Source organism: Panulirus ornatus, chromosome 66 (genome assembly GCF_036320965.1).
Source record: "Panulirus ornatus isolate Po-2019 chromosome 66, ASM3632096v1, whole genome shotgun sequence".
Lineage (NCBI taxonomy): Eukaryota > Metazoa > Arthropoda > Malacostraca > Decapoda > Palinuridae > Panulirus > Panulirus ornatus.
Window position 1 is genome coordinate 15722781 of NC_092289.1, and position 12509 is coordinate 15735289.

Here is a 12509-nt window from a genome sequence, read left to right on the forward strand (position 1 = left end):
ATGTGAGGGTATTGATTAAGAGGGTGAAGGCATGTACAGAGCATCAGATTGGGGAAGAGCAGTGTGGTTTCAGAAGTGGTAGAGGATGTGTGGATCAGGTGTTTGCTTTGAAGAATGTATGTGAGAAGTACTTAGAAAAGCAAATGGATTTGCATGTGGCATTTATGGATCTGGAGAAGGCATATGATAGAGTTGATAGAGATGTTCTGTGGAAGGTATTAAGAATATATGGTGTGGGAGGCAAGTTGTTAGAAGCAGTGAAAAGTTTTTATCGAGGATGTAAGGCATGTGTACGTGTAGAAAGAGAGGAAAGTGATTGGTTCTCAGTGAATGTTGGTTTGCGGCAGGGGTGCGTGATGTCTCCATGGTTGTTTAATTTGTTTATGGATGGGGTTGTTAGGGAGGTGAATGCAAGAGTTTTGGAATGAGGGCAAGTATGCTGCCTGTTGTGGATGAGAGAGCTTGGGAAGTGAGTCAGTTGTTATTCGCTGATGATACAGCGTTGGTGGCTGATTTGTGTGAGAAACTGCAGAAGCTGGTGACTGAGTTTAGTAAAGTGTGTGAAAGAAGAAAGCAGAGAGTAAATGTGAATAAGAGCATGGTTGTTAGGTACAGTAGGGTTGAGGGACAAGTCAATTGGGAGGTAAGTTTAAATGGAGAAAAACTGGAGGAAGTAAAACGTTTTAGATATCTTGGAGTGGATTTGGCAGCAGTTGGAACCATGGAAGCAGAAGTGAATCATAGGGTGGGTGAGGGGGCGAAAGTTTTGGGCGCGTTGAAGAATGTGTGGATGTCGAGCCAAAATGGGTATGTTTAAAGGAATAGTGGTTCCACCAATGGTATATGGTTGAGGCGTGGGCTATAGATAGAGTTGTGTGGAGGAGGGTGGATGTGCTGGAAATGAGATGTTTGAGGACAATATGTGGTGGGAGGTGGTTTGATCGAGTAAGTAGTAATAGGGTAAGAGAGATGTGTGGTAATAAAAAGAGTGTGGTTGAGAGAGCAGAAGAGGGTGTTTTGAAATGGTTTGGTCACATAGAGAGAATGAGTGAGGAAAGATTGACCAAGGGGATATATGTGTCAGAGGTGGAGGGAACGAGGAGAAGTGGTAGACCAAATTGGAGATGGAAAGATGGAGTGAAAAAGATTTTGAGTGATTGGGGCCTGAACATGCAGGAGGGTGAAAGGCGTGCAAGGAATAGAGTGAATTGGAACAATGTGGTATACCGGGGTCGACGTCCTGTCAGTGGATTGAACTAGGGCATGTGACGCGTCTGGGGTAAACCATGGAAAGTTCTGTGGGGCATGGATGTGGAAAGGGAGCTGTGGTTTCGGTGCATTATTACATGACAGCTAGAGACTGAGTGTGAACGAATGTGGCCTTTGTTGTCTTTTCCTAGCGCTACCTCACACACATGAGGGGGAGGGGGTTGTTATTTCATGTGTGGCGAGGTGGCGATGGGAATAGATAAAGGCAGACAGTATGAATTATGTACATGTGTATATATGTATATGTCTGTGTGTGTATATATATGTGTACATTGAGATGTATAGGTATGTATATTTGCGTGTGGATGTGTATGTGGGTGGGTTGGGCCATTCTTTCGTCTGTTTCCTTGCGCTGCCTCGCTAACGCGGGAGACAGCGACAAAGCAAAATAAATAGATATTATTTATTATACTTAACCACCATCTCGCACTTTAGCGAGGTAGCACAAGGAAACAGACGAGGAAATGCAGTCTCTCTTAAATGCTTTTATTATCTGTTTGAGATCTTTGTTTTTATTCCATATAGGGCTGTGATTTTACTCTTCTCTTGATTTATCGCTGTTCTCTGTAGAGTTTAACCTTATCCAAGCTTTTGTTTCCATCAGCTAATATCCTCAAATCCTTATTCCACCATAATTCCCTTTTTTTGCTCATTATGTCCTTACTGTTTTGCACAATCTGTAGCATCTGTTTTAATGCTTCACTCTCAGCTTACCAGAGCTTCTCAGTCAACCATTCAAGTATCTCTACCTTATCCTTATCTTTTTTTCAGTTACACTTTTAGTCCTTGTTGAACTAAAGTGATAGGCTACAGTTCAATGATTAAGCTCCATAGACTTAGCAATAGCCATGTGTTTCTGGCTGTAATCAAACCTTTTACATACTTGTAACTTCACATCTAGTGTGATTGCCTTACATCCTGTGCTCCTCTGATCACTTTTATTATTCTTGGTAGACACACTTGAATGGCTACATTTATTTTGGAGGTAGGACAAACCATGACAAGAACATTCTTCATGGAGAGGTGTTTTTGTGTGCAAACTGAAAACTGCTGGGAGTGATGCAACCTGAAATGCATTTTGCCAATGGGTTGGATGCAAATGGAAAATCATTTTACTGTGACATTATTGTGAAATGCATGATGCATTTAGAAATAGCTTTGATTATCCAGAAATATATTATAATTGAAGAAAGAAGAATGCTTAATGCATTGAAAACGTAGTTTCAGGTCTTTAGCTACAACGTCTCACAAGTCGTTATATGAGCTTGTGCCATAATTCTCAACTTTTGTAAGTTTGAGATGCCACTTCTTAAAGCATCACTACATGGGATCTTATGGTAGGTACAAAGCCCCCGCCATTTTGATTACTTCTCTCCCATAGGGTCAACTATTTCCTCATTCACATGGTCCCCCCCAAGTCAGTCTGTGACTGCAACAGTCCATAATGTCACCCACCTGCCCAAGTCAGCTGCTGGAGCAACATTCTTTCCTCTGTAATTTGCATGGAAGCTTAATCAAAAGGTTCTTAAAATCAGTTAATTTCCTTTTTGATGACCTTTCAGTGTTATGTATTCATGGATGTCAACTTGTATAAATGCAGTGTAAACTGAAAGGGTAATATTATGTTTTATCTCTTCAATTTCCAGGTGTTTCTACTGATGTTCCCTGTGTTCACCTTGAGCACAAACTTTCCAATCATTGCAATTACACTGCGTAATAACCTAAAGGGATTGTGCCTACGTGAAAGCCGTCGATATTCTTTCTTCACAACACGCTGCCTTTTTCCACTCCTAGCCATTATCCCTCCTACCTTAGTAGGTCTCATTACATCGGATGTGGAGATCTTAGTTGGCATTACTGGTGCCTATGCAGGCTCATTTATACAGGTAAGTCATGGATTATCTTATGATTCTATAACTGACTTGTAGTGCCATTATTTATTTTATTTATTTTGCTTTGTCGCTGTCTCCCGCATTTGCGAGGTAGCGCAAGGACACAGACGAAAGAAATGGCCCAACCCACCCCCATACACATGTATATACATACACGTCCACACACGCAAATATACATGCCTATACATCTCAATGTACACATATATATACACATACAGACACATACATATATACCCATGCACACAATTCACACTGTCTGCCTTTATTCATTCCCATCACCACCTCACCACACATGGAATACCATCCCCCTCCCCCCTCATGTGTGCGAGGTAGCGCTAGGAAAAGACAACAAAGGCCCCATTCGTTCATACTCAGTCTCTAGCTGTCATGCAATAATGCCCGAAACCACAGCTCCCTTTCCATATGAAGTGCCATATTGCATGTTAAGAAAAAATTGCTTTTCTCTTAAAAAGATTATAAGAAAATCAGCAATACCACGTTAAGGAGCCCTATTTATTTCCTTGGTCAGCAGAGCAGTTACAATTGGAGACTGACTCACAATGTTGCTAAAGAAATTTTTTTTTTTTTTTGGGGGGGGGTAGTGGAGAGCTTACTTATGCAAGTGCTTCAGAGGGGTTATATACTTAATTGCTTGTATGAAATCAAGGTGGGGTCGCACACATAAGTCTTTTACACCTATTAGCTCAAGCTTTATACATTTTAGTGAGAAATATTCAGTTTGTTAAGCAGTTTACAACCTGGCCACAAGCAGCACATGGTAATCCAAGTGAGAGAGATCCTGACAAATGCACTGACAGTTTTTGTGAATTTGTAATGCTCATCCAGGATATGCTGAATGTAGCACAAATCATGAATCAAGGCTGTTCCGCATCATGCTAAGATTCAGTTTGAATATATTGCTGGCTGTCTAATGTCACTAACACAAAAAATATAGCTGTTATATAGGTGCTGAAACCTGTCACTACTGATGACCCATAGTTATAAGAAATTTATTATTTCTCTGCTGGTGACTTGTGTATAAACAATCAGTAAAATTTTAATTCCACATGCTTGCAGCAAAGCCACCAAACAAGTTCTTTCCAACTAGTTATCACCTAAGCAGTGTTATCATGCAATAAGTCTATATATTTAGTTTTCTACAGGTCATTGTTTTTTGAAGATGTCAAGACATAAAGCACAACAGTGTTACAATCCTGCAGCATTGTAAAATACCCTTATATGGAATTAGTGACTCAGATGAGGCCATTTTGATAACTGTTTTCTTACCATACACCTCGAAGCTTCGGAAGATTACCCTTTTATGTCTTTCCTGATAGCTATGACCTGGCACTTTCTAAAAGACAGGCTTTTCACTTCCTTTAAAATTAGTAATTACTTTCCTTTGTCTCTTCTTTTTCCTTCTCTTTAACCTCTCCATATTTCAATTAAGGCCCAGCCTTGATTTGGTCTTTTGACCATGGCTGGAGCCTGCAGTGTAGTAAAAAAATCAATAAATTTGCTAAATAAAAAAAAAGAGGAGTGATAGTGAGAATGAGAGTATTAAAGACTCCCTGAGCTTGCCTAAACACTTACACTAGCATTAGTACACTTTCACCTCATCTTTTGATTCTTATTTTGAATTAGTGCCAGGTGAACAGTGTATTGAGTAATCTAGAAAACTAGATGTTAGAATGTAGCAGTAATACAGTGTTGTAAAGGGGCAACAAACAGTGAAATTTATTTTCCATTTAAGTGGGAGGGTGACTTTGCTCCTTTTCATCATTGATGAAGACTCTTTTACTAGAGCTAGGTGCCCTTATCTCATCGCTACACCAACACTAAAAATATTGTATGGTGAAATAATGCATCTCTACCTTGCTCCAAATTTAACCCAAAGAAGTCATATAGACTTCATCAGTTCAGATAGTCTATATCTATACAAAATTGCTGCATTGGAGTAAATATATAAGATTTAATGATGGTGAGCTAGAAGAGAAATTTAATATGAATACATTTAAAAGCAAGAGAAGGTAAGAATGGATAGGGATAAAACATCGAACATATGGTACAGAATCAGGTGGACAAGATTGTCTTTTGTTTGGGTACAATTCTGGGGTGTTTTGAAGTGAGGAGTGTAGTGAATTCAAAGGAAATGTGAAATATGCAGGTGAGAAACTCGTAGGTTACGAGGAAAAACCATTAAAGTAACATTGACATGAAGAAAGAATAGACACAGAGTGATGATGAATATTACAATAGAAACAAGAGTTGTTCAATCAGTAAGAAATGAGCTTTACCCCCAGGGTCAGGTACATTTTGAAATGAGCACTAATACCTTGCTGTATTAGTCATGTTCATATTCTTGATTGTTGAAATCTACCAATTTCTCATTGATTTACACTAATTTTATATGTAAGACCATTTTGTAAAGGATCATAAACATTGATGAAACAGGAAACTTAGATATATACTTTTCATCATATTTTCTTATTTAAGTTTGAACTTCAGGAAATTGGTTTTAAATGAGTAGAAATTTAATGAATAATGAACAAATCTGTAATATCATGAGATGTGTGAATCAGAACAGGCATCAGATATCTTTGAAATACACTGGGGTGATTACAAGGTTTATTTCTTGTCACTGTTATAGATATTCTTTCCTTGTTCATCATGCTTCAGCTGTATGGAATCAAACTGCTGGAATTCAAAACATATACCACAATCCATCTCAGTAGCCACAAAGAAAAAAATGAATGATGAATGAAATATACTATACACAATTGATTTACTTGGTAAGAAAATACAGGTATTTAGGTTAGAATGTTTTTGTCATTTTTCTTTGGATATGCTCTTCCTTTTGAAACATTGCTGTGACAATCAGAATCAACCTCAACATTTCCTTTCAAGATAGTGTCATTATTACACAGAAACTTGCCAAGCACACACACATCAGTTACTGCTCTTTGCAATCAAGGCCTCAGGTGTCAAAGCACCTTGATGATTTAAGGCTTACTGTAGGCTTATGGATTAGGCATTTTGAAGAAGTGGGCAGCATCTACAGTCAGCCTCAGAGCAGTTGACCTCGCTGCACAATGCGTGAGCAGGATCACAAGTAGCTATAATCACCATTGCTCCTTTTGCTGCTGCCACCATCAGGAACTACCAGGGAATCTGTTGCACACCCAACCCATCTGAAGCAGAATGCATACAGTAGATCTCCATAGCTGTATTTCAGCAAAGAAATCCAAGTTGAAAGAAGGGCAAATGGAAAAGTGAATGGATTATGCTCCGAAATATGTGGACAAGCCAGGAGACTTTTGGGAAATTGTTATTTTCTTTGACTAGAAGATGTGCAGCACAGACAAAGGGAAGATGAATCAAGTTTGGCACCAAAATGATACCAGGTAAGCTAGTTTACAGCTTCACTCCATCACTCTTTCACTCAGAGTATGTTGTGGAACCCACAGAAGTGACAGATTAAATGTTATGATGTTCAGTTGGATTCATTCAGCAGGTGTTGGAGGGCTGCTAGATGTCAGACCCGGTCAGTTCACAGGAGAGAAATATGCCAACATTTTGGATGAAAGTCTTCTACCATCAGTGAGAGTGATAATCCTGAAAGGAACACCTTTCTACCTGGTTGAAGACAATAATCCTGTCTACTCATTGTGGGTTGTCAAAAACTCGTTCATGCTGCACCCAGAATTTACACTGTTGCCACATCCAATGAAATCCTGAACCCAATAGAAAATGTCTAGGCAGCCTTTGTAAACAAAAATTGGCCAAAATTTGTCCAACAATAACTGCTGTAGCTGGTGCACAGCTAATGCGATGTTGGAGTGGGAAGGCCTACAAAGCCGGTTGGACATACCTCGACAGAGGAGCTGGTATCATCCATGCCTCAGAGGGTGAATGATGATGACATTGGCATGCTTATATCATTTATTAAAGTGAAACTGTTATCTGAACCTTGTCTCTTTTTCCCATGAATTATGATATTGATATTGAAAATAACACACCTATAAAACAATAAGAGTAACTTCAAGATCTTTTTTATCATAACACAACTATATGGCTCAAAAATTCAATCATCCAAGAACAAATGTGACATGATGCATTTTCCTGTTCATATTTTAAAGCTGTATTCAGTAGATAATCACAGAAATTTCTTGTATTATGTTATGCATTTAAAAATGATCTGCCGAATGACAGTAACGAGAGAAGCAGGACTGCCAGCGAAGGGTAGATGGGAGAACATTAGTCTGAAATTTTTTTTTGTTTTTTAACACTGTTGGGGAAAGCAGGCTTTATTGCTGACTCTACATTGAAGAGGACCAAAACTAAGGTGGTGCAAGTTCATTATATGAGAGTATGCAGGTGAGAGGTGGGCAAGTATTGAAAGAATATGAGAGCAACAGTATCCCCTTCTCCCCCCCAAAAAAGAAGTTTAAGTTTGAACAGATGGTTTGCTAGCAAATCGCATTGTCAGAGATCATACTGCAACATTCATAATCCCAGCAAAAGAGTTTTGTTAAAACAGAAAGTTAGTACATGAGTACACTGGAAATTAGTACACTGGAAAAGTCGTGTGAATATGGTCACGTAATTCCCCTAAGTTAAGGTGACAGAAACTAAGTAGCAGCAGCTGTCATCACATCTACTTATGTAAGATAAATGAAAATCAATTTTTTTAATACTTCAGGATGAGATGGTGTAAATGAATTTTAAGAGCAGTATGAGTTGCTGTAAATGAATTTTTAGAGCAGATGAGTCTTGCATATGGTTAGGTGAACCATTAATGGGAGGAGGAGTTTGATGTAAACATTTCTTTATATCATATATTTTAAGAAGAATCTTAAGTGCTCTCCTTTTGTCATTTCTTCTAGTATGTTGTGCCAGCCACCTTGGTCTACTATTCTCGCAAGATGACACTGCAACATATTGGCATGGGAGTGAAGAACCCATTTTCTTCACCACTGCAACACCCTGCTTGGCTCATCATGATTTGTGTGTGGGCTGCATTGTGTCAGGCATTTGTCACAATTTACTTAATTGAGGAGCATAGAGAGAAATAGTTGTTGATATTTTTTAAAATGATAATAATTACATTAACAATGATAGTTTAGATTTTTATAATTAGAATTATATTTTATACACATACTCAAGTGGTTGATGTATTATAAATATGATACAAGGTAAGCTATAAGGAAACAAGTTACTACTGATGCTCATGTATCCAATGATTTGTATCAAGTATGCTATGAAACATTATTACTCTGCAAGTTAACTTGAAATACCTTAATACAAGTGACCTCAACAAGCAACAAGTAATAGTACATAAAATATGTAAGAAACATATTTCTTTGAGAAATAAGGCTGGTAAAGTGAAGATTTTTTTTTTTCAAATTTGTGTTTGTGTGGTTGTTTGTGTTGTCACCTGTTTGTGTGTATGGGAAGGAAGCTTTACACTCATAGGGATCCATATCTTCCTTCCTTGCTATACTATTATAACAGGTTTTTGAATTTTCCAGTGGTACTTGCTACCTCCTCATTTAGCGTATTCCATGTGTTTGAAAGTCTTTTGCTTCATCGTGTCCCTCTTTCCACTTTTTCTGCCTGATTTCCAATTATCTCCCATTATTTTGGATTCTCTTCTGTCTCCAAAGAACTGTTATGTATTAATGTTCTTCATGATCCAGTTATCCTTCATGTCTCCCCTTCTTTCCTATCTGTATAACTCATTCCATTGAAATTTGGTATAGTTCCTGTGTGACTTTTCCACTGAGATCAGTATTCTAATGAATTTTGAAATCAAGCAAAATAAGCTTGTCTTCCTCCCTACCCTTCTAACATAATGCTCTGATGACAAGTTAAGCTAGATATCAGTTTTCACAAGATGATTCTTGTAATTTGTTTGACTTAGGATGTTATTAATTTTTTTGAATGTTTAACTTCTTTCCAGTTTTTGTTTTCTGGGTTAAATTTCAGTACCCATTGGTCTGGCCACTGCTCTGTTTTGTGTTGGTCTCTTTGCAGTTTTTTTTAAGTCCTCAGTACTTTGCATTTTTTCATGATTTTGACCAGTATTAAAATCTTCACATATAATTCAGCCAGAAAATAACAGTGAATGGAGGGCAAAAAAAAAGCTGAATATAAAGTCTTAGATGGAAGTGTTATTGGGATGAAATACATAAATAACAGGAGAGCAAATCAGAATTTTAGGGGAAAAGTATACATTCATTCCTCATACTTGCTTGCTATTTGCAAACAAATTCTTGTAGAGAAAATAATGTAAGGCCAAAAACAAAGTCACTGATTGATAATTATTGTATACAATTGCATGGGAAACTGGTATTGTTAGACCAAAATCAGCAAAATCTCAACAAACTCACTTTAATGGTGACTCAGTGTAAGGGATTCATTTTCAGATTTACTGGCTGGTGTATATGATATTATAGAGCAAATATTTACAAACGGGTGCATAAATTAACAATGTAAGACCAAAAATGACACCTCAAATTGATGATTATAAACATTCATGTGTTAGCAGTGGCATTCATCTCAACAAACCCATTTTATATGGTGTTATAAGATTTACTATTTGATGTACATGATACTGCAGAGCAATCATTTATGAACAAGTGCATGTGAAAAAAAGTTAGACCTAAAATAACATTAGACTTTAATGATTATCATGAGTATGTATGCATTTGAAGTAGGATACATTTCTATGGACTCAGTATAATGGTGATGATAAAAGATTACTGTTCAATGTATACAGAATTACAGAAAAATATTTTAAGAAAAACTGGAAAAAATTAAAGACCAGTAACAGCATCTCAAGTTCAGATTAATGGTAAACATTTACATGTGAGGAATAGCCTGTATCTCAACAAACTGGCTGTAATGGTGATGCTGATTTGAGATTTCTATTTGGTGTATAAAGTATTATAGAACGATTGATGGCAAACAAATGCCAATAACAAAATTTAAAACCAATTTCATTATCACATATTTGCAGTATAATTATCATAAACATTTACATGTTGTTGACTATGCTGCGCAGTATGTGCCTCATTTACCTTACTTTGGAAGTAGTGGGAGGTCCCCCCCCTCGAGTGCAAAAGTGTTTGTATAATTTAATCTATCATGTTGGTTATTGTTCTCTGATTTTTCTATCTGTCTGTATCTCTGACTCCTGTTTCCAACTGGAACTCCCTCAAGGAAGCTGCCATGGCAATAGGGTCTCCATAACTAGTGAGCTCTATTGCCACTGCAGAGAGCAACTTCACCACAGTGTTTGCAGAGGTTCCTACCTAATGTTCCTACTGACTACATCTACCTATTGCTCCACCCTAATGTTCCTTGCTATTACTTAATGTTTCTACCTAATGCTTCAGCCTAAATGTTCCTAACTACTACTTCTATCTAATGCTCCTAACATTTTGCCAAAGGTAGAATGAGCTGAGTGAGTTTAGTGATGTCAAGTGTTGTGTTTCACAAGGAGAGATTGTATGTTTGTGGACAGAATGCCAGTAGTCCACCTGTGGGTGAAGCAAAAAGAAGAGACAGCTACCATTGAGAGCAAGCAAATCCTTATTTATGTTCCACTATTTTTGCTGACTTCTAAAAAATGACTCTTGGTGTGTAGTATGCATTGGTACATGTTGCTCCTACTTTGAATATATTTCTCAATTTTTCCTAGCTATATCCATATCATTTACAAAGCCATCCCAGCTTATCCTATGAAAAGCAAGTGGTAGATCAAAATCCTGGCATTTTTTTAAGATCATATATTTTTTTTAAGCTGCATCAAAAGTGATTTGTTTTTGATCACCTGCACCAAGCCTTTCTCCAACCATGACATCAGTGAAAAGATTCTCATTTGTTGTTACACTTAAGTCTGATTATTAATGTTGAGTAGGTTTTTCAAGTAATATACATGTATTAAGGTGTTTCCAAAAAAGTTTGATGATGCAGAGTTAATATGATAAGATTCTATTTCTACACATTTGTTGGTTATTTTGAGCTTGACAGTTGAAAATTCTCTTCAAACTTCTTTATGTTAAATGGATGATATTGGAATTGTACAAATTGTGCTGATTGGCATGCAGGGAAAACCTACTGTGGTGCAGATGCCATATTCTCTGACTAGGAAATCTCATTCCCAAAGGGACTTCATACTGTTATTTTCATCAGTCATGTGTTTGGTGAACAGACAAGTATCTGTGGCACTTTTGAAAATTTGGTGTGGGAGTGTCTTTGCATTTTTCCTCCCTGTCTGGGAATGGTATGTCTTACCAAAGACAACAGCATGGTTAGCACTTCTGGCAGACTTTTAAGCAGAGGGGCAATGGGTTTTTAAGACATTGAAGTCTCCTTTTCATGAAAGCAAGTTTTCTTTGTAGGTTGAATTCAAAGCTTTACTGAGACATGCTTACATAATGTTAATGTCATTTATGCATCCGTATCATATGTACAGTATTAACACTTAAAGTGATATTATGTAGTGATTTTGTTGACTTCTTTTATCATAGCTCGTTAAGATATGAATTTGATTTTCCCCAAGACTTTTGAATGTAATATATTGTCAAAATATTGTATATAATATGTACAAATGGCAACAGTATTCATATTAACCATGACAGTATGAATAGAAATATTTAAACAATACCACAAATGCCTGCTATTAGTTTCATTTTATGATGTGTAATAGAATCGAGCACTATCTTAGTATTAACTGTATTAAAGCTCTACACATGAAGGATCATTAGTAACTTCTGGCTTTATTATATGCTAGCCCTGAATTTACGCTTTATGCAGGGGTTCCATAATTAAATATTGTACCCAGTTATGTAAACAGGTGTTATGACTGATAATCAAGCATTCAAGGCACAAGATGAAATTTGAATAGACTGGGTATGGGGGATGTTCAGGTCCTATAAGGATAGAGAAGTAAGGCCCCTATTAGGGAATGAAGGGATGAAGCTCATTGATTTTTTCTTTGTAAACATTGTATTATATTATGTACCTAGTCAAAATATGATATTTAGCACAAAGTTATTAAAGTAAACATGTGCATTCTTTAAAAGTATGAACAAAAAGTTAATGATTTCTTCATTCAGTGGTAATTTGTTAGTCTTCATATATCTTTTATGCTTCATTTTAGATACTGAAAATGCCATCTATTTTTATTTGTCTTTTTTAGAGTTTACCATAATATTCGATTTGTAAAAGACAGGACATATCTAAATTAGTCCAATCTACAAACATTAGGGTAACATGCAGCATAACATTAGATGTAATGTTAAGATCTAGAAGTAATTTTGTTTAGTAAAAAGCTTACCG

The 12509-nt window shown here is 36.9% G+C and overlaps 1 protein-coding gene across 2 annotated transcripts in view; it reads left to right on the forward strand.

Annotated features, from left to right (window-relative positions):
• The window catches only part of LOC139746835 (transmembrane protein 104), a 79249-nt gene extending 69294 nt beyond the window's left edge, over positions 1-9955 (forward strand). Inside the window, exons 11-12 of one of the 2 annotated variants that reach the window (XM_071658430.1) lie at positions 2916-3155; positions 8048-9955. In XM_071658430.1, coding sequence (XP_071514531.1) covers positions 2916-3155; positions 8048-8236 — 429 coding nt within the window. In that variant the 3' untranslated portion in view covers positions 8237-9955. The remainder of the gene's footprint in view (positions 1-2915; positions 3156-8047) is intronic. The other variant, XM_071658431.1, reaches the window with a different exon arrangement.
• The last annotated feature ends 2554 nt before the right edge of the window (positions 9956-12509 follow it).